The 27429-nt window shown below is 46.3% G+C and overlaps 1 protein-coding gene across 1 annotated transcript in view; it reads right to left on the minus strand.

Moving 5' to 3' along the window:
- LOC143817526 (uncharacterized) overlaps positions 1-27429 on the minus strand; it is a 265837-nt gene that overhangs the window by 3292 nt on the left and 235116 nt on the right. The window contains exon 7 of the mRNA XM_077299011.1: positions 10243-10373. Within this exon, the coding sequence (XP_077155126.1) occupies positions 10243-10373 (131 nt within the window). The remainder of the gene's footprint in view (positions 1-10242; positions 10374-27429) is intronic.

Consider the following 27429-nt stretch of genomic DNA (forward strand, 5'->3'; position numbering starts at 1 on the left):
TTTGATACCAACTTCACCAAAATGGACTCCGATGCCACAGCCCTGGTATTTACACTATGTGTGGTTATTGTAATGTGTATTGTGCTTGATAAAGATCTCTTGATCGAAACGTCGCAACTGGAGGCAGAATAAGGCCGGCGTCACATTTAGCGTAGGGAAATACGGTCTGTATTTTACAGGGGTAATATGCAGAAATGATCCCAAAACAGTGTTCCGTATGTCATCCGTAGGCAGGGTGTGGCTGCGAATTTTACGCATGTCATCCTCCGTATGGCATCCGTACTGCGTTTTTTTCTCGAAGCCTTGCAAGATGGACATATAATGGATCCATGGGCTCAAATATTCGTGAAAACATACATACAGTCTAATATATATATATAAATATATATATATAGTCATTGAGACATATATATATATATATATATATATATTTATTTTTTTTTAATACAGCGCTAGATAGCAGAAAAGCCGGTAATTCAGTAGCAAAAGCCGGCAATCTTCCCAAACCCGACAGGATATGAGACATGGTTTACGTACAGTAAACCATTTCATATACCTTTTTTTTTTTTTTTTTTTGCATATTCCTCACTAATAATGTTAGTAGAGTGTGTGTGCAAAATTTGGGGGCTCTAGCTGTTAAAATAAAGGGTTAAATCACGCGAAAAAAACTGGTGTGGGCTCCTGTGCAATTTTCTCCGCCAGTGGGAAAGCCAGTGACTGAGGACAGATATTAATAACCTAGAGAGGGACCATGATTATTGCCCCCCTGGCTAAAAACATCTGCCCCAGCCACCCCAGAAAAGACACATCTGTAAAGATGTGCCTATTCTGGCACTTAGCCTCTCTCTTCCCACTCCCAAGTAGAGGTGGGATATGGGGTAATAAAGGGTTAATGTCACCTTGCTATTGTAAGGTGACATTAAGCCTGGTTAATAATGGAGAGGTGTCAATAAGACACCTATCCATTATTAATCCAATAGTAGTAAATGGTTAAAACACACATTAGGAAAAAAGTATTTTGAAATAAATCAACAGTGTTGTAATAGTTTATTATACTCTCAATCCAAATGATGACCCTCGTTCTGTAAAAAAGGAAAAATAAAAAAACAACAATATCCCATACCTTTCTGCCGTTAGTCATGTCCCACGCTGTAAATCCATCTGAAGGGGTTAAATAATTTTACAAGCAGGAGCTCTGCTAATGCAGCCGCCCCTGCCTGTAAAAACTGGGGAATGAATGGGAAGCAGGGGAATGTAGCTACCTAGAAATGCGGTGCTGCGCCCCCTGCTGGCATAACCTCATATGAACTCGAGCGTGAGAAAATAGTCAGAAAAATTCCTACGCTCGAGTTCATGTGTGTTTTATTAACCATTTACTACTATTGGATTAATAATGGATAGGTGTCTTATTGACACCTCTCCATTATTACACAGGCTTAATGTCACCTTACAATAGCAAGGTGACATTAACCCTTTATTACCCCATATCCCACTGCTACTCGGGAGTGGGAAGAGACAGGCTAAGTGCCAGAATAGGCGCATCTTACAGATATGCCTTTTCTGGGGTGACTGGGGGCAGATGTTTTTATTCGGGGGGGGGGGGGGCAATAATCATAGTACATCTCTAGGTTATTAATATCTGCCCTCAGTCACTGGCTTTCCCACTCTGGCAGAGAAAATTGCATGGGAGCCCATGCCAGTTTTTTCTGCGTTCTAACCCTTTATTTTAACAGCTAGAGCCCCCAAATTTTGCACACACACTCTACTAACATTATTAGTGAGGAATATGCAAAAAAAGGGGATATGAAATGGTTTACTGTACGTAAACCATGTCTCATATCCTGTCGGGTTTGATAAGGAGATCGCAAAAGCCGGCAATTGAATTACCGGCTTTTCTGCTATCTAGCGCTGTATGAAATATAAATATATATATGTGTCTCACTGATATCTCTCTCTCTCTCTCTCTCTCTCTCTCTCTCTCTCTCTCTCTCTCTCTCTCTCTCTCTCTCTCTCTCTCTCTCTCTCTCTCTCTCTCTCTCTCTCTCTATATATATATATATATATATATATATATATATATATATATATATATATATATACATACAGTGGGGCAAAAAAGTATTTAGTCATTCAGCAATAGTTCAAGTTCCACCACTTAAAAAGATGAGGCGTCTGTAATTTACATCATAGGTAGACCTCAACTATGGGAGACAAACTGAGAAAAAAAAATCCAGAAAATCACATTGTCTGTTTTTTTATCATTTTATTTGCATATTGTGGTGGAAAATAAGTATTTGGTCAGAAACAAAATTTCATCTCAATACTTTGTAATATATCCTTTGTTGGCAATGACAGAGGTCAAACGTTTTCTGTAAGTCTTCACAAGGTTGCCACACACTGTTGTTGGTATGTTGGCCCATTCCTCCATGCAGATCTCCTCTAGAGCAGTGATGTTTTTGGCTTTTCGCTTGGCAACACGGACTTTCAACTCCCTCCAAAGGTTTTCTATAGGGTTGAGATCTGGAGACTGGCTAGGCCACTCCAGGACCTTGAAATGCTTCTTACGAAGCCACTCCTTCGTTGCCCTGGCGGTGTGCTTTGGATCATTGTCATGTTGAAAGACCCAGCCACGTTTCATCTTCAATGCCCTTGCTGATGGAAGGAGGTTTGCACTCAAAATCTCACGATACATGGCCCCATTCATTCTATATGTACCCGGATCAGTCGTCCTGGCCCCTTTGCAGAGAAACAGCCCCAAAGCATGATGTTTCCACCATCATGCTTTACAGTAGGTATGGTGTTTGATGGATGCAACTCAGTATTCTTTTTCCTCCAAACACGACAAGTTGTGTTTCTACCAAACAGTTCCAGTTTGGTTTCCTCAGACCATAGGACATTCTCCCAAAACTCCTCTGGATCATCCAAATGCTCTCTAGCAAACTTCAGACGGGCCCGGACATGTACTGGCTTAAGCAGTGGGACACGTCTGGCACTGCAGGATCTGAGTCCATGGTGGCGTAGTGTGTTACTTATGGTAGGCCTTGTTACATTGGTCCCAGCTCTCTGCAGTTCATTCACTAGGTCCCTGTTGTGAATTTGCTTTTTGCTCCCTCTAGTGGTTACTTGTTTTTTGACTCTGGTTTTTCTGTCATTCCTTTTATCCGCACCTGGGTCGTTAGTTAGGGGTGTTGCTATATAAGCTCCCTGGACCTTCAGTTCAATGCCTGGCAACGTAGTTATCAGAGCTAGTCTGCTGTGCTCTTGTCTACTGATCCTGGTTCCAGTTATATCAGCTAAGTCTGCCTTTTGCTTTTTGCTATTTGTTTTGGTTTTGTATTTTTGTCCAGCTTGTTCCAAATCTATATCCTGACCTTTGCTGGAAGCTCTAGGGGGGCTGGTGTTCTCCTCCCGGACCGTTAGACGGTTCGGGGGTTCTTGAATTTCCAGTGTGGATTTTAATAGGGTTTTTGTTGACCATATAAGTTACCTTTCTTTATTCTGCTATCAGTAAGCGGGCCTCTCTGTGCTAAACCTGGTTCATTTCTGTGTTTGTCATTTCCTCTTACCTCACCGTCATTATTTGTGGGGGGCTTCTATCCAGCTTTGGGGTTCCCTTCTCTGGAGGCAAGAAAGGTCTTTGTTTTCCTCTACTAGGGGTAGCTAGATTCTCCGGCTGGCGCGTGTCATCTAGAATCAACGTAGGAATGATCCCCGGCTACTTCTAGTGTTGGCGTTAGGAGTAGATATATGGTCAACCCAGTTACCACTGCCCTATGAGCTGGATTTTTGTATTCTGCAGACTTCCACGTTCCTCTGAGACCCTCGCCATTGGGGTCATAACAGTTTGCCAGGCCAGTATTAAATGTTTAATGCATTGCAGAAGAGGGATTATAAGAAAGAAGATTCTGAGTTTTTTTTTTTCTCCTTCCCCTTTACCTCAGAGTGGCTATGCTTGCTGCAGACATGAATGTCCAGACCTTGATTACAAGTGTGGACCAGCTGGCTACTCGTGTGCAGGGCATACAAGACTATGTTATCAGAAATCCTAGGTCAGAACCTAAAATACCGATTCCTGAACTGTTTTCCGGAGACAGGTTTAAGTTTAGGAATTTCGTGAATAATTGTAAATTGTTTTTGTCCCTGAGACCCTGTTCATCTGGAGATTCTGCTCAGCAAGTAAAAATTGTTATTTCGTTCTTACGGGGCGACCCTCAGGATTGGGCTTTTTCGCTGGCGCCAGGAGATCCGGCATTGGCTGATCTTGATGCGTTTTTTCTGGCGCTCGGTTTACTTTATGAGGAACCCAATCTTGAGATTCAGGCGGAAAAGGCCTTGCTGGCTATGTCTCAGGGGCAGGACGAGGCTGAAGTGTATTGCCAAAAATTTCGGAAATGGTCCGTGCTGACACATTGGAACGAGTGTGCACTGGCCGCTAATTTTAGAAATGGCCTTTCTGAAGCCATTAAGAATGTTATGGTGGGTTTTCCCATTCCCACAGGTCTGAATGATACTATGGCACTGGCTATTCAAATTGACCGGCGGTTGCGGGAGCGCAAAACCGCAAATTCCCTCATGGTGTTGTCTGAACAGACACCTAATTCGGTGCAATGTGATAGAAAAACCGCAAATTCCCTCATGGTGTTGTCTGAACAGACACCTGATTTAATGCAATGTGATAGAATCCTGACTAGAAATGAGCGGAAAATTCATAGACGCCGGAATGGCTTGTGCTACTACTGTGGTGATTCTACACATGTTATCTCAGCATGCTCTAAACGTATAGCTAAGGTTGTTAGTCCTGTCACCGTTGGTAATTTGCAACCTAAATTTATTCTGTCTGTAACTTTGATTTGCTCACTGTCATCTTATCCTGTCATGGCGTTTGTAGATTCAGGTGCTGCCCTGAGTCTCATGGATCTCTCATTTGCTAAGCGCTGTGGTTTTACTCTTGAACCATTAGAAAATCCTATTCCTCTTAGGGGTATTGATGCTACACCATTGGCAGCAAATAAACCGCAGTATTGGACACAGGTTACCATGTGCATGACTCCTGAACACCGCGAGGTGATACGTTTCCTGGTTTTACATAAAATGCATGATTTGGTTGTTTTAGGGCTGCCATGGTTACAGACCCATAATCCAGTCCTGGACTGGAAGGCTATGTCAGTCTCAAGTTGGGGCTGTCGTGGTATTCATGGGGATTCCCTGCCTGTGTCTATTGCTTCTTCTACGCCTTCGGAAGTTCCGGAGTATTTGTCTGATTATCAGGATGTCTTCAGTGAGTCTGAGTCCAGTGCACTGCCTCCTCATAGGGACTGTGACTGTGCTATAGATTTGATCCCAGGCAGTAAATTTCCTAAGGGAAGACTGTTTAATCTGTCGGTACCTGAACATACCGCTATGCGTTCATATATCAAGGAGTCTCTGGAGAAAGGACATATTCGTCCGTCTTCTTCCCCTCTTGGTGCGGGATTCTTTTTTGTGGCAAAAAAGGACGGATCTTTGAGACCTTGTATTGATTATCGACTTTTAAATAAGATCACTGTCAAATTTTAGTATCCTTTACCGCTGTTGTCTGACTTGTTTGCCCGGATTAAGGGTGCCAAGTGGTTCACCAAGATAGACCTTCGTGGTGCGTACAACCTTGTGCGCATTAAGCAAGGTGATGAATGGAAAACCGCATTCAATACGCCCGAAGGTCATTTTGAGTACTTGGTGATGCCTTTTGGGCTCTCCAATGCGCCTTCAGTTTTTCAGTCCTTTATGCATGACATTTTCCGGAAGTATCTGGATAAATTTTTGATTGTTTATCTGGATGATATTTTGGTTTTTTCTGACAATTGGGATTCGCATGTGGAGCAGGTCAGGTTGGTCTTTAAAATTTTGCGTGAAAATTCTTTGTTTGTCAAGGGCTCAAAGTGTCTCTTTGGTGTGCAGAAGGTTCCCTTTTTGGGGTTCATTTTTTCCCCTTCTGCTGTGGAGATGGACCCAGTCAAGGTCCGAGCTATTCTTGATTGGACTCAGCCCTCGTCAGTTAAGAGTCTTCAGAAGTTCTTGGGCTTCGCTAACTTCTACCGTCGTTTTATCGCTAATTTTTCTAGCATTGTGAAACCTTTGACGGATATGACCAAGAAGGGCTCCGATGTAGCTAACTGGGCTCCTGCTGCCGTGGAGGCTTTCCAGGAGTTGAAACGCCGGTTTACTTCGGCGCCTGTTTTGTGCCAGCCTGACGTCTCACTTCCCTTTCAGGTTGAGGTGGATGCTTCGGAGATTGGGGCAGGGGCCGTTTTGTCGCAGAGAGGCCCTGGTTGCTCTGTTATGAAACCTTGTGCCTTTTTCTCTAGGAAGTTTTCGCCTGCCGAGCGAAATTATGATGTGGGCAATCGGGAGTTGTTGGCCATGAAATGGGCATTTGAGGAGTGGCGTCATTGGCTCGAGGGTGCTAAGCATCGTGTGGTGGTCTTGACTGATCACAAAAATCTGATGTATCTCGAGTCTGCTAAACGCCTTAATCCGAGACAGGCCCGCTGGTCATTGTTTTTCTCCCGCTTTGATTTTGTTGTCTCGTATTTACCAGGTTCAAAGAATGTGAAGGCCGATGCTCTTTCTAGGAGCTTTGTGCCTGATGCTCCTGGAGTCGCTGATCCTGTTGGTATTCTTAAAGATGGAGTTATCTTGTCAGCTATTTCTCCGGATCTGCGACGTGTGTTGCAGAGATTTCAGGCTGATAGGCCTGAGTCTTGTCCACCTGACAGACTGTTTGTCCCGGATAAGTGGACCAGCAGAGTCATTTCCGAGGTTCATTCCTCGGTGTTGGCAGGTCACCCGGGAATTTTTGGCACCAGAGATCTGGTGGCCAGGTCCTTTTGGTGGCCTTCCTTGTCAAGGGATGTGCGGTCATTTGTGCAGTCCTGTGGGACTTGTGCTCGAGCTAAGCCTTGCTGTTCTCGTGCCAGCGGTTTGCTCTTGCCCTTGCCTGTCCCGAAGAGACCTTGGACACATATCTCCATGGATTTCATTTCTGATCTTCCGCTATCTCAGGGCATGTCCGTTATCTGGGTGATATGTGATCGCTTCTCCAAGATGGTCCATTTGGTTCCTTTGCCTAAGCTGCCTTCCTCTTCCGATCTGGTTCCTGTGTTTTTCCAGAACGTGGTTCGTTTGCACGGCATCCCTGAGAATATTGTGTCAGACAGAGGATCCCAGTTCGTTTCCAGGTTCTGGCGATCCTTTTGTAGTAGGATGGGCATTGATTTGTCGTTTTCGTCTGCTTTCCATCCTCAGACTAATGGACAGACGGAGCGAACCAATCAGACTTTGGAGGCTTATTTGAGGTGTTTTGTCTCTGCTGATCAGGACGATTGGGTGACATTCTTGCCGTTGGCTGAGTTTGCCCTTAATAATCGGGCTAGTTCCGCCACCTTGGTTTCGCCTTTTTTCTGCAACTCTGGTTTCCATCCTCGCTTTTCTTCGGGTCATGTGGAGCCTTCTGACTGTCCTGGGGTGGATTCTGTGGTGGATAGGTTGCAGCAGATCTGGAATCATGTGGTGGACAACTTGAAGTTGTCACAGGAGAAGGCTCAGCGCTTTGCCAACCGCCGCCGCGGTGTGGGTCCCCGACTACGCGTTGGGGATTTGGTATGGCTTTCTTCCCGCTTTGTTCCTATGAAGGTCTCCTCTCCCAAATTTAAACCTCGTTTTATTGGGCCTTACAAGATATTGGAAATCCTTAATCCTGTATCTTTTCGTCTGGATCTTCCTGTGTCGTTTGCTATTCACAATGTATTTCATAGGTCCTTGTTGCGGCGGTACATTGTGCCTGTAGTTCCTTCTGCTGAGCCTCCTGCTCCGGTGTTGGTTGAGGGCGAGTTGGAGTATGTGGTGGAGAAGATCTTGGATTCTCGCCTCTCCAGGCGGAGGCTTCAGTACCTGGTCAAGTGGAAGGGCTATGGTCAGGAGGATAATTCCTGGGTGGTCGCCTCTGATGTTCATGCGGCCGATTTAGTTCGTGCCTTTCATGCCGCTCATCCTGATCGCCCTGGTGGTCGTGGTGAGGGTTCGGTGACCCCTCACTAAGGGGGGGGGTACTGTTGTGAATTTGCTTTTTGCTCCCTCTAGTGGTTACTAGTTTTTTGACTCTGGTTTTTCTGTCATTCCTTTTATCCGCACCTGGGTCGTTAGTTAGGGGTGTTGCTATATAAGCTCCCTGGACCTTCAGTTCAATGCCTGGCAACGTAGTTATCAGAGCTAGTCTGCTGTGCTCTTGTCTACTGATCCTGGTTCCAGTTATATCAGCTAAGTCTGCCTTTTGCTTTTTGCTATTTGTTTTGGTTTTGTATTTTTGTCCAGCTTGTTCCAAATCTATATCCTGACCTTTGCTGGAAGCTCTAGGGGGGCTGGTGTTCTCCTCCCGGACCGTTAGACGGTTCGGGGGTTCTTGAATTTCCAGTGTGGATTTTAATAGGGTTTTTGTTGACCATATAAGTTACCTTTCTTTATTCTGCTATCAGTAAGCGGGCCTCTCTGTGCTAAACCTGGTTCATTTCTGTGTTTGTCATTTCCTCTTACCTCACCGTCATTATTTGTGGGGGGCTTCTATCCAGCTTTGGGGTTCCCTTCTCTGGAGGCAAGAAAGGTCTTTGTTTTCCTCTACTAGGGGTAGCTAGATTCTCCGGCTGGCGCGTGTCATCTAGAATCAACGTAGGAATGATCCCCGGCTACTTCTAGTGTTGGCGTTAGGAGTAGATATATGGTCAACCCAGTTACCACTGCCCTATGAGCTGGATTTTTGTATTCTGCAGACTTCCACGTTCCTCTGAGACCCTCGCCATTGGGGTCATAACAGGTCCCCCCGCGTGGTTCTGGGATTTTTGCTCACCGTTCTTGTGATCATTCTGACCCCACGGGGTGGGATTTTGCGTGGAGCCCCAGATCGAGGGAGATTATCAGTGGTCTTGAATGTCTTCCATTTTCTAATTATTGCTCCCACTGTTGATTTCTTCACTCCAAGCTGGTTGGCTATTGCAGATTCAGTCTTCCCAGCCTGGTTCAGGGCTACAATTTTGTTTCTGGTGTCCTTTGACAGCTCTTTGGTCTTCACCATAGTGGAGTTTGGAGTCAGACTGTTTGAGGTTGTGCACAGGTGTCTTTTTATACTGATAACAAGTTTAAACAGGTGCCATTACTACAGGTAATGAGTGGAGGAAAGAGGAGACTCTTAAAGAAGAAGTTACAGGTCTGTGAGAGCCAGAAATCTTGATTGTTTGTTTCTGACCAAATACTTATTTTCCACCATAATATGCAAATAAAATGATAAAAAAACAGACAATGTGATTTTCTGGATTTTTTTTTCTCAGTTTGTCTCCCATAGTTGAGGTCTACCTATGATGTAAATTACAGACGCCTCTCATCTTTTTAAGTGGTGGAACTTGCACTATTGCTGAATGACTAAATACTTTTTTGCCCCACTGTATATTTATTTTAGCTATTCTATTCTAACCTGTCAGTGTGATTTTACTGTACACCGCGCTGAATTACCGGCTTTTCTCTATAACACCGTTGCGTATTTCTCGCAAGTCACACTGATGGTCCGTGTGTAATCCGTATTTTTCTCGCCCCCATAGACTTTCATTGGCGGATTTTTTGCGTAGTACGCTGACAAACGCAGCATACTACGATTTTCCATGCCCGTAAAATACAGCTGAGAAATATACGGGAAATAGGAGCTGCCCCATAGAGAATCATTGGTCCGTGTGCAATGCTTTGTTTTTGCGCCTCTCATACGTCTAGTGTAGTGTAACGCCAGCCTAACTGTGATGCAAATTCACCAACTTGTGAGGCGCTGTCCTTATTGATTATCTGGTATTTGGAAGTGTTCTGAGAAGGACTCCTTGGAGATGACGTGCGCTTCAACCTTGGGTACTGTTGACCTTATTTTCCAAGAGGTGCTGTGAGCTAATAACTGTATGATTATTTGTGCAAGCGTAGGTCAGTCCATGCCTGGAGTGATTTTTGTCTGTAATTTTTAACAGAACGTGAGGTTTTTTTTGTGCTGAAGAGTTGCATAAAAGATTAAAGACAAAATCAACTTTATTTTTGTTTTGCGCAAAATTTATAAACTATATGCACCATTTTGAAGAATTTGACTCAAAAAATGTCAGAGTATCAAAACAAACAAAAAATAGTGAATATAAATATAAAACAAATGATTGTTCAGGCTCTGTGTTGGCACAAATCAATTACCATTCCCTGAATCTCACGAGGTCACAATGTTGAACTTGGACTTGCGCAAAGCATTGCTGCCTTCTCTTCTCTACCAGATATCTTGTTGGGTGAGATACTCTACTGCCCATTTGTTCATTTCTACTGGGTACCTGGGGGGAGAAAACAGCCATATCAATGTTCCAGGAAAGTGACACCTATTATGTTATACACAAACAATGGCATGATTACCATTATTGTGAACAATTAAGACAGTTGAAGATAAAATGGTCTCTAAAAGAGCTAAATCTAACCCCTTCATGCTAGAACCCATTTTCGTTTCAGTGTTTTCCTCCTTCCCAAAGCCATAACTTTTATTTTTCTTGAATTTTTTCTGTGTACGGATTCGGTTAATTGTTTTTATATTTTGATCAGACTTTTCTGAATGTAGCGATGACAAATGTTTGTTTTATTTTCTTTAATATCTTTTCACTGGGGAGTGAAAACGGGTGACTTGAACATTTTTATTTTTTTCACATTTTAAAACATTTTTTATTTTTACTTATTTTGTTTTCCCACTTAGGGAGCTTTAAGATGCAATCATCATATAACAGAAATCGGTCTCCTCTGAACCTCTGCCACAGGTCAGGGATTCAAAGAAGTTCCGTAATGACAGACATGGGGGTCATCAGCTGACACCCAGGATGTCTTGACAACTCATCGGCAATCACATTCCGGGTGCGCCGATGGGTGGAAGTAAGCACGAACTAAATGTCGCTGTCAGAGATTAACAGTGGCATTTAACATATTAATCACTAGCAGCAGGTCCTGGCTGTAATTCTTGCTGTGAGCCCGTTCCATATACACCTCCATCCTCCTTAAACTATATATACAGCTCTGGCAAAAGAGACCACCACATCAGAACCCTGTCTTGGGCAGCCCAATCTCCAGACCTGAACCCCATTGAAAACCTCTGAAATGTAATCAAGAAGATAATGGATAGTCACAAGCCATCAAACAACGAAGAACTACTTAAATTTTTGTACCAGAAGCAGTGTGAAAGACTGGTGGAAAGCATGCCAAGACGCATGAAAGCTGTGATTGAAAATCATGGTTATTCCACCAAATATTGATTTCTGAACTCTTCCTGAGTTAAAACATTAGTATTGTTTCTAAATGATTATGAACTTGTTTCCTTTGCATTATTTGAGGTCTGAAAGCACTTGGGGGGTTTTCATTTTGACCAATTTTTTTTTGTCAGAAAAAAATACAAAACTTATTGCTTAGAAATTCGAAGACCTGTTGTCAGACGTTTATAGAATAAAGAGAGATTCCTTTTTGGCGACGAGGGCGTGGGGGCCGCTGACCATGTGCTGTGCTGGCTTCGTTATATAGATGATATTTTTTTCATGTGGGGGGGGACATCGCGGCAGCTCGAGGACTTTATGCTTAAATTAAACACGAACCCTTTTAACATCAAGTTGACCTATGTTTATCATTCTACGAGGGTTGACTTTTTGGACGTCACCTTGGAGATTGACACCAATAGATGTATCCAGACTGACGTTTTCCGAAAGCCAACCTCTGTAAATGCTTTGATTCGTGCAGACTCTGCCCATAACCCTTCCACTATCAGGGCTGTCCCGGTCGGACAGTTCCTGAGGATGAGACGGATCTGCTCATCCGACCAAAAATTTCAAACTCAGGCTGCTGATTTGGAGTCTCGCTTTCTCGCACGCGGCTATAGCCGCAGGTGCATAAAGCGGGGCTTTGATAGGGCGAGAAAGACTCGGCGTAGTGACCTGTTATATACAACAAAAAAACATCAGGCAGGAGGTAATGATAATACCATTAGGTTTATCAGTACCTATAATCATGAGTGGCAGAACATTAGGGGCATTTTGAATAGACATTGGTCCATCCTGAAGACAGAGCCCACCCTGGGGAACAGCCTAGGGGCTGCCCCGGCTATGACCGCCAGAAGAGCACCAAATCTTGGTAATCTTCTGGTGAGGAGCCATTATGTTCCGCCTATCAAAAACATTTTTGGTACTCGGGGGCCCCTCCGTGGGTGTTTCCAGTGCGGCCACTGTCTCGCCTGCGCGAATGTCCTGCGCACCTCTATATTCGAAACATCAGATGGCCTTAAACAGTTCAATATTAGACAGCACATAACATGTGGCACAAGTAATGTTATCTACTACGCCACCTGTGCTTGCCCTCGGATCTATATTGGCCTCACGTCGAGGGAGTTCAGAGTTAGGGTGCGCGAACATGTTCGGGACATTGGCGCGGCGAGGACAGTGGTCGATCCCTCTGATCTGAGGACACTCCCGCGTCACTTCAAGATGTTTCACGGTTGTGATGCGGGGTCTCTTCGGGTCAGGGGGATCGAGAGTCTGCACCTGGGGGTGAGGGGTGGAAACTACAAGAAACTTTTGGCCCAACGAGAGGCGAACTGGATTGTTCGCCTCAATACTATGGTACCAAATGGGCTTAATGAAACATTAAGTTTCTCATCATTTTTGTAAACTCTGGATCGTTCCTGTTATAATCCCTTCTTTTGCGCCCTCTTAAAACCACCGGAATTGGATTCCTATGTTGCTCTTTAATTTTCTTTTAAATGGTATTAATTAATTTTTCTTATATATGTTTTTATATTTTCAGGTATTTATGCAGGGATCACAACATCCCATATCGCCATTCTATACGCCTCCAGCCATATCTTCAGTCCCCTTTTACCTCGAGCCCGGTATATCGGGCAACTCTTCAAGTGCTAAAAAGAAATTCCATGTCATGAATAAGGACCCCCTTTTTTTGTTGTATTAAGATGGTCCTGTATGATTATTATTATTTTGACTGTCATAAATATTTACCTTGTATTGTCTCGTATTTGGAGATGCGACTGATCTATCCGGGTACATTGAGAGGCCGGGATTGCTCAGCTGAGCGCGTGCGCGCTGTTGTGGCGGCGGCTCCTCCTCCTGCCGGGGCGTCCACCGGCTCTCTGTGTGGGTGCGGTGACGATTGTCTCCGCGCATGCGCTGATCGCCTGACGCCTCTGGCCGGATCAGGACCTGCCGCACACAGTGCGCACGCGCCGCGGACGCTGGAGCAATTCGCCGGATCACAACATGTGACCGGCTTGGGACTTACCCATTATGGGATAAAAGGTCCTTGCAGGGCATTCGAGTCATCTCCTTGATAAAGCCGGGATACCAATAGGCGAAACGTGCGTTGGGGCACTCTGGGATACCGTTCGGTGCCACCTCCCCCATTACCTGAATACTGGTAAGCGCTGCTCCTGGGATACCCTTACAGCTATCTACTATGGGGTTCTAACTGGCATATATTCCCATTAGGAGCACGACCTTATTTATTATAGGCACTTTGCACTTATACAAGGGGGTAGGTGACATTGGTGTTTTTGTACATCATCCTGCTATATATTTTATATCTTTTTGTATTATATTGTTGTCACTTGATTTCTATTTAATAAAGTACCCTGTTTTTACCCTGTTACCCTGTTTTTACCCTGTTAACTCTATGGTTCTCCTACTTATTCAGTTTATATTTAGAGTGGGGTTAGTTCATGCCTCTTCTTTTGAGGCTATGTCTGGCGTTATTTAACGCATGGAATAGTTACAATGTGGTTTTCTGGTAATTTGTGTATACTAACTATAGCTGTGTTTTTCACAGTATTTTTCCAGCTTTCCATGGATTATAGAGCACAAGATTCAATCTGGCGTGCTCATATTGACCAAACATTTAAGGATGATGGTAATGGGGGTGCCAATGGGGCGAACAGTGATCTTCAAGAAACTATGATTCGATTTAAGGAACTCCTGCGTAAGAGAACTAGAATATGGTGGAATAAAGCCTTTTTAGAAAAGTATTTGGAAGAGGGATTAATCCCCCGTGGCCTTAGAGTTCAGGTGTTTCCATCCTTCCCAATTTTGGATGAGGAGATTAAAACAAGATGGGAGGAATTCTCAAACACCTGCTCGAAAGGCCACATGGAATTACTGAAAGAAATTGATACTAAAAATCTACATGAGATAGAAACAGAAATGGAAACGTTACAATTTACCCTTAAGAGGGATATGACCATTGATGCCCTCAAACAATTTAATGATGATATAGATGCCGAATTACAGAAGTGGGTAAACGAAATACAAACTACTAAGGCAAAAAAATTTAAAAGAGATACAAATGACAGACTTACTGGTAATATCTATAGATGGCGAGGACCTAACGATAGATCTCGCCCATGTGAGAGATTCTTCTCACACTCTCGATCAAGATCCACCTCCAGGAAACCTTATGTAGCGCAGGAAAAACGGACTACCCATCCTCATACTCTTGGTGAGACTTCCGTATCTGCTTCATCCACTGGGGGAGTTGTCACCCGACAGGCGGCCAAGCACAAGGGCTCCCAAGGTGGGAGACCAACACCTGGACCCCGGGGTGGGCTACAGGTACATAATCTGTCTGTACGTGTCTTTTCTGATGCCCAGTTGGAGGTTCTTGGTAGGGGCCTGACCTTCTCCCCCACTAACTCCTTTGATTATGTTTCAGCATTGAAAGACCTGCATCTTTTTTCGCGGAAACTTATATTAAAAAAGTTACATCATAAAGAAAATTCTACAAATGAGACATTAACTGAGATGGAAACAGAGGCATTGCAGAATCTCCAAGACCTCCTCGATGAACAAGTTGTATCTCATCCAGGTAGGTTTCCATCATCTCTCATGCCCAGATCTACGAGGTTTCCCCCCCTCTCACTGTGCCCTGCCGTGGAAATTTTTACCAAATTGGTATCTGAGGATCTTAAAAAACTGTCCACTCGTCGCAGATTGGATAATTTGACCCAACGACAGCGGCAGGCTCTTATAGAACTTCAATCATACAAAGATGTTGTATATAAGCCAGCTGATAAGGGGGGAAACATCGTGATCTGGCCATGTGAAAAATATGAGAAGGAGGCATTCCGACAATTACGGGATGCCAACACGTATCTAAAATTGTCATATAACCCAGTTGCCTCTTTTTCGTCTCAGTTGCAGCAGATTCTCATAAAGGCCCATGAGATGGGCATCATAGATAAAAGGATGTTGGAGGGGTTGACGGTCAGGTCCCCCAAGACTCCAACTTTTTACCTCCTGCCTAAAATCCACAAGGACGCTCTCGACCCTCCGGGGCGTCCGATCGTGTCTGGTATTGAAGGTCTATCAGATCCAATTTGCAAGTTTATAGATCATTTTTTAAAACCATTGGTGGAAAATCTACCATCTTATGTACGTGACACGACGGACGTCCTGACCAGGGTCGATGGCGTCTTTGTGGACCAACAAGTTCTATTGGTCACCGCTGACATTCAAACCCTATACACGTGTATTGATCATACCCATGGTTTGGATGCGGTCCGTTTCTTCCTCGGGGCCTCCGATCTGGACAGCCCTGTATGTGAATTTGTCCTTGAGCTCCTGCGATTTGTCCTCACCCACAACTTTTTTGTCTTTAAGGATGTTTTTTATTTACAGAAGCGCGGCACGGCCATGGGTGCGGCCTGTGCGCCCTCGTATGCTAATCTCTTCCTGGGTTACTGGGAGAGATTCCTTTTTGGCGACGAGGGCGTGGGGGCCGCTGACCATGTGCTGTGCTGGCTTCGTTATATAGATGATATTTTTTTCATGTGGGGGGGGACATCGCGGCAGCTCGAGGACTTTATGCTTAAATTAAACACGAACCCTTTTAACATCAAGTTGACCTATGTTTATCATTCTACGAGGGTTGACTTTTTGGACGTCACCTTGGAGATTGACACCAATAGATGTATCCAGACTGACGTTTTCCGAAAGCCAACCTCTGTAAATGCTTTGATTCGTGCAGACTCTGCCCATAACCCTTCCACTATCAGGGCTGTCCCGGTCGGACAGTTCCTGAGGATGAGACGGATCTGCTCATCCGACCAAAAATTTCAAACTCAGGCTGCTGATTTGGAGTCTCGCTTTCTCGCACGCGGCTATAGCCGCAGGTGCATAAAGCGGGGCTTTGATAGGGCGAGAAAGACTCGGCGTAGTGACCTGTTATATACAACAAAAAAACATCAGGCAGGAGGTAATGATAATACCATTAGGTTTATCAGTACCTATAATCATGAGTGGCAGAACATTAGGGGCATTTTGAATAGACATTGGTCCATCCTGAAGACAGAGCCCACCCTGGGGAACAGCCTAGGGGCTGCCCCGGCTATGACCGCCAGAAGAGCACCAAATCTTGGTAATCTTCTGGTGAGGAGCCATTATGTTCCGCCTATCAAAAACATTTTTGGTACTCGGGGGCCCCTCCGTGGGTGTTTCCAGTGCGGCCACTGTCTCGCCTGCGCGAATGTCCTGCGCACCTCTATATTCGAAACATCAGATGGCCTTAAACAGTTCAATATTAGACAGCACATAACGTGTGGCACAAGTAATGTTATCTACTACGCCACCTGTGCTTGCCCTCGGATCTATATTGGCCTCACGTCGAGGGAGTTCAGAGTTAGGGTGCGCGAACATGTTCGGGACATTGGCGCGGCGAGGACAGTGGTCGATCCCTCTGATCTGAGGACACTCCCGCGTCACTTCAAGATGTTTCACGGTTGTGATGCGGGGTCTCTTCGGGTCAGGGGGATCGAGAGTCTGCACCTGGGGGTGAGGGGTGGAAACTACAAGAAACTTTTGGCCCAATGAGAGGCGAACTGGATTGTTCGCCTCAATACTATGGTACCAAATGGGCTTAATGAAACATTAAGTTTCTCATCATTTTTGTAAACTCTGGATCGTTCCTGTTATAATCCCTTCTTTTGCGCCCTCTTAAAACCACCGGAATTGGATTCCTATGTTGCTCTTTAATTTTCTTTTAAATGGTATTAATTAATTTTTCTTATACCGTATTTTCCGGCGTATAAGACGACTGGGCGTATAAGACGACCCCCCAACTTTACCAGTTAAAATATAAAATCTTCTTAAAAGTCGGGGGTCTTCTTATACACCCTATGTCGTCTTATAGGGCCGGTGAATATGTGCCTTTTGGGGGGGGGGGGAGTGATCCTGATGACGAGGGGCGTCTCACAGGAAAGTGAGTATCCCCCATTACCTTATCGTAGCGGTGCAGCGTGGGGGTCTCAGTGCTGGGAGCGGCGGCGGCTGCTGTGCTCTGGTGCGGCGGCTGCTGTGCTCTGGTGCGGCGGCTCCTCTTCTGTGTGGGGCCTCTGTGCTGTGAGGTGGCGGTGGCGGCGGCATATCTTTATCCAGTTGGGGCTCCTCCGGCATCTCCTTAGCCCTGGAGGCCCCGCCGCAACTCCATCGGTGCAATGCAGCGGCCATTTTCCCGGAGGCAGCTCAATAGGTGCGATGCGGTGGCCTCCGGGAAAATGGCCGCTGCTCAGATTCAGATCTCGTCCCGAAATCTCGGGACACGAGATCTGAATCTGAGCAGCGGCCATTTTCCCGGAGGCCACCGCATCGCACCGATGGAGTTGCGGCGGGGCCTCCAGGGCTAAGGAGATGCCGGAGGAGCCCCAACTGGATAAAGATACGCCGCTGCCGCCGCCACCTCACAGCACAGAGGCCCCACACAGAAGAGGAGCCGCCGCACCAGAACACAGCAGCTGCCGCCGCTCCCAGCACTGACACCCCCACGCTGCACCGCTAGGATAAGGTAATGGGGATTACTCACTTTCCTGTGAGACGCCCCCTCGTCATCAGGATCACTCCCCCTCCCCACCCACCATATACACCCGGCGTACAAGGCGATTCCCGGCGTACAAGACGACCCCCGACTTTTAAGAAGATTTTCAGGGGTTAAAAAGTCGTCTTGTACGCCGGAAAATACGGTATATGTTTTTATATTTTCAGGTATTTATGCAGGGATCACAACATCCCATATCGCCATTCTATACGCCTCCAGCCATATCTTCAGTCCCCTTTTACCTCGAGCCCGGTATATCGGGCAACTCTTCAAGTGCTAAAAAGAAATTCCATGTCATGAATAAGGACCCCCTTTTTTTGTTGTATTAAGATGGTCCTGTATGATTATTATTATTTTGACTGTCATAAATATTTACCTTGTATTGTCTCGTATTTGGAGATGCGACTGATCTATCCGGGTACATTGAGAGGCCGGGATTGCTCAGCTGAGCGCGTGCGCGCTGTTGTGGCGGCGGCTCCTCCTCCTGCCGGGGCGTCCACCGGCTCTCTGTGTGGGTGCGGTGACGATTGTCTCCGCGCATGCGCTGATCGCCTGACGCCTCTGGCCGGATCAGGACCTGCCGCACACAGTGCGCACGCGCCGCGGACGCTGGAGCAATTCGCCGGATCACAACATGTGACCGGCTTGGGACTTACCCATTATGGGATAAAAGGTCCTTGCAGGGCATTCGAGTCATCTCCTTGATAAAGCCGGGATACCAATAGGCGAAACGTGCGTTGGGGCACTCTGGGATACCGTTCGGTGCCACCTCCCCCATTACCTGAATACTGGTAAGCGCTGCTCCTGGGATACCCTTACAGCTATCTACTATGGGGTTCTAACTGGCATATATTCCCATTAGGAGCACGACCTTATTTATTATAGGCACTTTGCACTTATACAAGGGGGTAGGTGACATTGGTGTTTTTGTACATCATCCTGCTATATATTTTATATCTTTTTGTATTATATTGTTGTCACTTGATTTCTATTTAATAAAGTACCCTGTTTTTACCCTGTTAACTCTATGGTTCTCCTACTTATTCAGTTTATATTTAGAGTGGGGTTAGTTCATGCCTCTTCTTTTGAGGCTATGTCTGGCGTTATTTAACGCATGGAATAGTTACAATGTGGTTTTCTGGTAATTTGTGTTTATAGAATAATGAACAATTTACATTTTACTCAAAAATATATGTATAAAAAGCAAAATCAGACAAACTGAACATTTTGCAGTGGCCTCTTAATCTCTGCCAGAACTGTATAGCACATGTCATGAAAGGGTTATAGATTATACATTTCCTTTTGGATTTTAGGCAAGAAAAAAATTTCTTTTACATTTTAAGAATTACATAAAAGTATGGGGACGCTTGGAGATTTGTGTGCTCAGATGACTGACCAAGGTTTCAGACCTTAATTAGCCCTTTTAGAGATCATGTAATCTTCAACTTGCTTTATTTTTTACAATTACAGTAATTTAGACCGGGGTGCCCAAACTTTTACATACTTCTCTATATGCACTCCTCAACATGTTTAAATTTCAACATCCTAAAGAAAAAGTTGTGAAATATCGGAAATCACAGGCTATATAATTTTATTCAACATGTGTTTCGGAGTTCTAAGGGTATGTTTCCACGTGCCGGTATGGCTGCGCCTTGGAAGCTGCGGATACCCTGCTCTGCCCAAAGCGCAGCCCCCCTTTGTACGCATGGTGATTCCGGATGTGCTCATTGGACACATGCGTAGTAACACATCCATAGACTGGGTTATTTATCTTGTGGAGACGGAATGTCTCCGCAAGATAAATAGGCATGCGGTCTAGAAAGACGCTGTGCGCACATAGTGGAGGCGGAATTTCATAAAATCCCCTCCACTGTGCTTTAACATCTGGACGCTGCGGCTGTACGCAAATCCTAATGTAATACGCCACATGGAAACATACCCTAGCTCTTTCGTCAGGTACCTTCATCGTCTCTTCTTGATTTGGCAGTGCCTGAAACCACTGCGTCTTTGATTTGTTTGTCCCCCCCTTTCTTCAAGCTCCATGCCTGATGGTACAGCAGCCGAGTCTGACCAGTTCACAACTTTAACAACCTTTACAAGGTGAGCGGCTCCTTGTAAGTTGTTGTTCCTCAGCCTCATCCCACCAGTTTTATACATGGAGCTCTCCTGCTTCTTATTCTTTCACGATTAACAATAAGTCGTGACACAAAATCAGAAAATGCAAACATAGGTAAAAATTACCATAACCTCTGGAATGAGTGGCTGGATATAATCTAGAGCAGTGATTTTCAACCAGTGTTCCGCGGCACACTAGTGTGCCGCGACACATGGTCGGGTGTGCCGCGGGGAAAGTTCCCCAAACTATGGTGCCCCCTTTGTTTTGTTCCCCGGCAATGCGCAGCGATGCGCAGTCACAGAATAACACATGCGCGAGCTTTGAACGCTCGCGCGACTTAATGACGTCACCGAGGCCGGCGCGACTTAATGACGTCACCGAGGCCGGCGCGTCATCCTGAGAGCGGAGAGACTCTCGCATTTGCCCGCCGCCAAGGTAATGCCCGCCAATAATGCTGTGTATAATCATTAAGTCAGCAACAGCTCATTAACCCCTTCCCGACCTTTGACGCCACGTATGCATCATGAAAGTCGGTGCCAATCCGACCCATGACGCCTATGTGGCGTCATGGAATGATCGCGTCCCTGCAGATCGGGTGAAAGGGTTAACTCCAATTTCACCCGATCTGCAGGGACAGGGGGAGTGGTACTTCACCCAAGGGGGGGTGGCTTCACCCCCTCGTGGCTACGATCGCTCTGATTGGCTGTTGAAAGTGAAACTGCCAATCAGAGCGATTTGTAATATTTCACCAAAAAAACTGGTGAAATATTACAATCCAGCCATGGCCGATGCTGCAATATCATCGGCCATGGCTGGAAACACTTATGTACCCCCCCACCACCACCACCGATCTCCTCTCCGGTCCTCCGTCCGGTGCTCCGCTCCCCTCCGTCGTCCTGTCTGCTCCCCCGTCCTCCTGCCCGCTCCCCCGTCCTCCTGCCCGCTCCCCCCATGCTCCGATGCCACCCCCCCATCCTCCGATCCACCCCCCATGCTCAGATCCCCCCCTCATACTTACTGGGCCTCCCGGTGTCCATCTGTCTTCTCCATGGGCGCCACCATCTTCCAAAATGGCGGGCGCATGCGCAGTGCGCCCGCTGAATCTGCCGGCTGGCAGATTCGTTCCAGGTATATTTTGATCACTGAGATATAACCTATCACAGTGATCAAAATAAAAAAAATAGTAAATGACCCCTCCCCCTTATCACCCCCATAGGTAGGGACAATAATAAAAAAAAAAGAAAATATTTTTTTTTCTTTTTCCACTAGGGTTAGGGTTAAAACTAGGGTTAGAACTAGGGTTAGGGGTAGGGTTAGGGTTAGGGTTAGGGCATGTGCACAAAAAAAAAACTAAAAACAGGGAGAGACTGAGAACTGTTGAGGAAGAGCTTCGTGTGTGTCTTTCCACCATTCCTGCCAGGATATCCCTTTTGTGTTTATCGAAACAGGCCCAGGTTTCACACTGAGTGAGTATAAATACATTTAGAATCTATATTATTAACTATATGTAGAATATGTACTGTTTTAGTGTCATTTTGTGCCATTTTGGTTGGTGGTGTGCCCCGGGATTTTTTAAGTATAAAAAGTGTGCCGCGGCTCAAAAAAGGTTGACCTCCTTTCTCTAGATCAGTGATTTTCAATGATGTTTCATTAATGACTGCCAATAAATGTGGGTAATCCTACTTCCACAGTAGATATGCTTAGTAGAGATGGGCACACACCTGGATGTTCGGGTACCAGAACAGTACCCGAACCCCATTCACTTCAAAGAAGGGCCCAATCATCCAGTGTTTGCTGTGCTGTCATGTGCATGACAACGCGGCAAACACTGCTTCTGATCAGCGGTAAAATCATCCCAGCCAGTCAGAGCCGAGGTCTCCAAGCTGTCAAAAGACAGCGGGAGCGCTCAGCTGTGATCGGAGGTATAAGGGTATGTGCACACGTTGCGGAATGTTGTGCTGATTTTTCCGCACTGATTTTGGGAAAACCGCACTGTGGAATTACCGCGGTTTTTGTGCGGATTCCACCTGAGGTTTTACACCTGCGGAGTGTAAACCGCTGTGGAATCCGCGTAAAGAATTGACATGCTGCAGAATAAACAACGCAGCGTTTCCGTGCTGTTTTTTTCCGCAGCCTGTGCACTGCGGATTTTGTTTTCCATAGGTTTACTGTAATCTCATGGAAAACTGCTGAAAATCTGCAGCGGCCAATCCGCTGCGGATTCGCAGCGTGTGCACATAGCCTAAAGTTTACCTCTTGTCACTAGTGTCAGCTGATGGGACAACTCCCATCATCCAACACCTGCTACTGCTAATTACAGCGGGTGCGGTGGATGGGAGTATTCATCTGTCGCTCCTGCACTGTAAATAAATTTAAAAAAAAACAAAAAAAAAACGGCATGGGTTCCCCTGTATTTTTGCTAACCAGCCAGACAAAACTCACAGCTGGGGGCTGCCAGCTTCAGCAAGGCTAGTTAGCAAGACTAGAGGGGTCCCCATGCTGTTTTTTAATTATTTAAATAATTTAAATAGCCCTGACGAAGAAGGAATGTATCCTTCGAAACGTGTTGTATTGCCTTGTCCCTACACGCGCCCGTCCTTTTACCCATAGCTCCCAACCGTCCCTCATTGTGCGGGACTGTCCCGCATTTGATGCTTTTCCCCGCTGTCCTACACGGGACACTCTGCTCCTGCAGACAACAGGAGAATTAGCCGTCACACCCCCCCTTGGGTTAGGCCATGCCCCTTCCCCATGTCCCTGAGTCTTACTCTTAGGGCTTCCTGTGGCATGAAGGAGGTGCTGCCAGCGCTGGGCACGGGTCATCCGCAGGACACGGACGTGGCGAGGAGGAGGAGGACGAGGAGCTGGATGTTGTGCAGGACGAGCAGGCACACCGACCCTCATGCCCCCGGTGTGTGCGGTGCCAGGTAGGTGCCAGCAGGATAATGAGCTGGAGTGGGCGTGCTCGGTAGCCATGTGCTGCAGCAGGCTGCTTGTGGCTCTGCTTGTAACAAAGGAAACTAGTTCTCACCGTGCAGAGAAATGTCTCCAGATTTACTGATCTGCACCTAATGAAGCTTTGTGCTGTTGCCGCCCCACCATCACTGCCAGGGAAGCAACACATGCCCTGGTGAGGGCACCCGCAGGTGAGAGCCATGCAGCACTGGCACAGGGCTCACACACCCCCTTCTCTGGAGAGAAGCCAGTGCCCTGGTGATGCGCTGCCTGTTATGTGTGGGGTCAGGAGGTGTTTACAGTGTGGATGTAGCAGAGCCATGTGTGTACGAGGTGTACGGAGCAGAGCCATGTGTGTATGAGGTGTATGGAGCGGAGCTGAATGTGTACGAGGTGTATGGAGCGGAGCCGTGTGTGTATGAGGTGTATGGAGCGGAGCCGTGTGTGTACGAAGTGTATGGAGCGGAGCCGTGTGTGTACGAGGTGTATGGAGCGGAGCCGTGTGTGTACGAGGTGTATGGAGCGGAGCCGTGTGTGTACGAGGTGTATGGAGCGGAGCCGTGTGTGTACGAGGTGTATGGAGCGGAGCCGTGTGTGTACGAGGTGTATGGAACAGAGCCGTGTGTGTACGAGGTGTATGGAGCGGAGCCGACTGTATGAGGTGTATGGAGCAGAGCCATATGTGTACGAGGTGTATGGAGCGGAGCCGTGTGTGTACGAGGTGTACGGAGCGGAGCCATGTGTGTATGAGGTGTACGGAGCGGAGCTAGAGGTGTATGAAGCAGAGCTGAATGTGCACGAGGTGTATGGAGCGGAGCAGTGTGTGTATGAGGTGTATGGAGCGGAGCCGTGTGTGTATGAGGTGTATGGAGCGGAGCCGTGTGTGTACGAGGTGTATGGAGCGGAGCCGTGTGTGTACGAGGTGTATGGAGCGGAGCCGTGTGTGTACGAGGTGTATGGAGCGGAGCCGTGTGTGTACGAGGTGTATGGAGCGGAGCCGTGTGTGTACGAGGTGTATGGAACAGAGCCGTGTGTGTACGAGGTGTATGGAGCGGAGCCGACTGTATGAGGTGTATGGAGCGGAGCCATATGTGTACGAGGTGTATGGAGCGGAGCCGTGTGTGTACGAGGTGTACGGAGCGGAGCCATGTGTGTATGAGGTGTACGGAGCGGAGCTGGAGGTGTATGAAGCAGAGCTGAATGTGCACGAGGTGTATGGAGCGGAGCAGTGTGTGTATGAGGTGTATGGAGCGGAGCCGTGTGTGTATGAGGTGTATGGAGCGGAGCCGTGTGTGTACGAGGTGTATGGAGCGGAGCCGTGTGTGTACGAGGTGTATGGAGCGGAGCCGTGTGTGTACGAGGTGTATGGAGCGGAGTGGTGTGTACGCGAGGTGTATGGAGCAGAGCCGACTGTATGAGGTGTATGGAGCGGAGCCGAATGTGTACGAGGTGTATGGAGCGGAGCCGAATGTGTACGAGGTGTATGGAGCGGAGCCGAATGTGTACGAGGTGTATGGAGCGGAGCCGAGTGTGTACGAGGTGTATGGAGCGGAGCCGTGTGTGTATGAGGTGTACGGAGCGGAGCTGGAGATGTATGGAGCGGAGCTGAATGTGTATGAGGTGTATGGAGCGGAGCCGTGTGTGTATGAGGTGTATGGAGCGGAGCCGTGTGTGTATGAGGTGTACGAAGCGGAGCAGTGTGTGTATGAGGTGTACGGAGCGGAGCCACGTGTGTACGAGGTGTATGGAGCAGAGCACGTGTGTACGGAGCGCAGCCTCGTGCATAGGAGTAGCTATGTGTGGCCATTATACGGTACGAAGTATCATGTGCGGCCAATATACAGTATGGAGCATCATGTGTGGCCATTATACAGTATGGAGCATCATGTGTGGCCATTATACAGTATGGAGCATCATGTGCGGCCATTATACAGTATGGAGCATCATGTGCGGTCATTATACAGTATGGAGAATCATGTGCGGCCATTATACAGTATGGAGCATCATGTGCGGCCATTACACAGTATGGAGCATCATGTGTGGCCATTATACAGTATGGAGCATCATGTGTGGCCATTATACAGTATGGAGCATCATGTGTGGCCATTATACAGTATGGAGCACTGTGTGGCCATTATACAGTATGGAGCATCATGTGGGCCCATTATACAGTATGGAGCATCATGTGCGGTCATTATACAGTATGGAGCATCATGTGCGGCCATTATACAGTATGGAACACTGTGTGGCCATTATACAGTATGGAGCATCATGTGGAGCCATTATACAGTGTGGAGCATCATGTGGGCCCATTATACAGTATGGAGCATCACATGGGGCCAGTATACTGTACGCAGCATCATTTGGGGCCATCATACAGTACAGAGCATCATGTGGGGCCATTATACAGTATGGAGCATCATGAGTGGCCATTATACAGTATGGAGCACTGTGTGGCCATATTTTTTTGTTTATAATTATTCTTTATGAAACAGTGTGATCAGCAGTGCTAAATGGGTGTGGTTGGAACGTGGATATGGGTGTGACTAGTTATGAATGGGTGTGGTCAGAGGCGTGGCCTAAAATTAGCTTTGTCCCTCTTTCCCGTCTTCAAAATTTGGGAGGTATGCTTTTACCTGTGTGACGTCACATTCTATCCACGCCCATTCTACACTCCGCCACTGCTTCGGCGTCGAGTATCTTAATCACCGGTCGTCAGTTCACATGGTCACACACCACCAGAAATACACGGGCCCCATGTATTCCAGAGGTAATGGCACCGCGATGCATAGGACCGGAAGTGAAGCTCTGAGGGCACAGCGTGATCAGAATACAGCTCGACATGCGCAGATTGTGCCGCGTGGCCATCTTGGTGAAGGCCATAGCTGAACAGCACTGCGCAAACATCTTAAAGGGGACCATATCCAGATACTCCATATGCATAATGGAGCAACCATCTTGGTGGCGATACCAAGTAGTAAAAAACGTGCCACCATCTACCAAAAGGACATACTTTAAGGAGAAAATAAAAAATAGTAAATAGATACCGATTTGCATCATAGCAAGATGATCGCTCTACATATAGCTCAACTTACAAGGACCAAATCCGGATATGTCCACACTTAAATATATATACGCCCAAAAATAAAGAATAAGCAAAAAACAAAACAACAAAGAAAATCGTGGCATATTCATAGGTGGGAGAGAGTAACAACAACAACAACAACAAAAGTCTAGGAGGGCATTACTAAAATGCAAAATATCATATTCTCAATTAAGGGATAGCACACAGATTGTGCATTATACTATGTATACAGGCTGCATATTGGGTGCAATATACTATACAGGCTGCCTAATAGGGTTGAATTATACTATACTTGCTGCCTATGGGGGTGCATTATACTATACATGCTGCCTATGGGGATGCATTATACTATACAGGCTACCAATGGGGGTGCATTATACTATGTATACAGGCTGCATATGGGGTGCATTATACTATACAGGCTGCCTATGGGGGTGCATTATACTATGTAGACAGGCTGCACATGGGGTGCAATATACTATACATGCTGCCTATGGGGATGCATTATACTATACAGGTTGCCTATGGGGGTGCATTATACTATGTATACAGGCAGCATATGGAGGTGAAATATACTATACATGCTGCCTATGGGGGTGCATTATACTATACATGCTGCCTATGGGGATGCATTATACTATACAGGCTACCTATGGGGGTGCATTATACTATGTATACAGGCTTCATATGGGGTGCATTATACTATACAGGCTGCATATGGGGGTGCATTATACTATGTAGACAGGCTGCACATGGGGTGCAATATACTATACAGGCTGCCTATGTGGATGCATTGTACTATACAGGTTGCCTATGGGGGTGCAATATACTATACAGGCTACCTATGGGGGTGCAATATACTATACAGGCTACCTATGGGGGTGCATTATACTATAGAGGCTTCCTATGAAGGGGTATTATATTAGGGGCTGCATTATACTATAGAGTTTGCCTATTGGAAGTGCATTACACTATAGAGTCTGTCTATGGGGAGTGCATTATACTATATTGAGGATTGTCTGGTGCGTTATACTATATGGAGGCTATCTAGGGGCTACTATACAGTGTGGAGATTAGTGTTAAAGCTATCAAACAGTTTGGGGGATACTAAGGGTTCAGTGTATATATATGTACCAACAGCAGGGAAGTATTTGGCACCACTGCGTCGCCATTACCTCAAAGTAATGAAATGAGGTTAACCACATTAAATTATGAACGCCATATAGCCTCCAAAACCACCGCTGTAGGTGCTCAATCCATATGAAAAAACATGCAAGAAATCCATAATATCGAAGAAAATAATGGATGGCACTCACCAATGTGGTTTTCACTTGCTTTA

Source organism: Ranitomeya variabilis, chromosome 1 (assembly GCF_051348905.1).
Source record: "Ranitomeya variabilis isolate aRanVar5 chromosome 1, aRanVar5.hap1, whole genome shotgun sequence".
NCBI classification, from domain to species: domain Eukaryota; kingdom Metazoa; phylum Chordata; class Amphibia; order Anura; family Dendrobatidae; genus Ranitomeya; species Ranitomeya variabilis.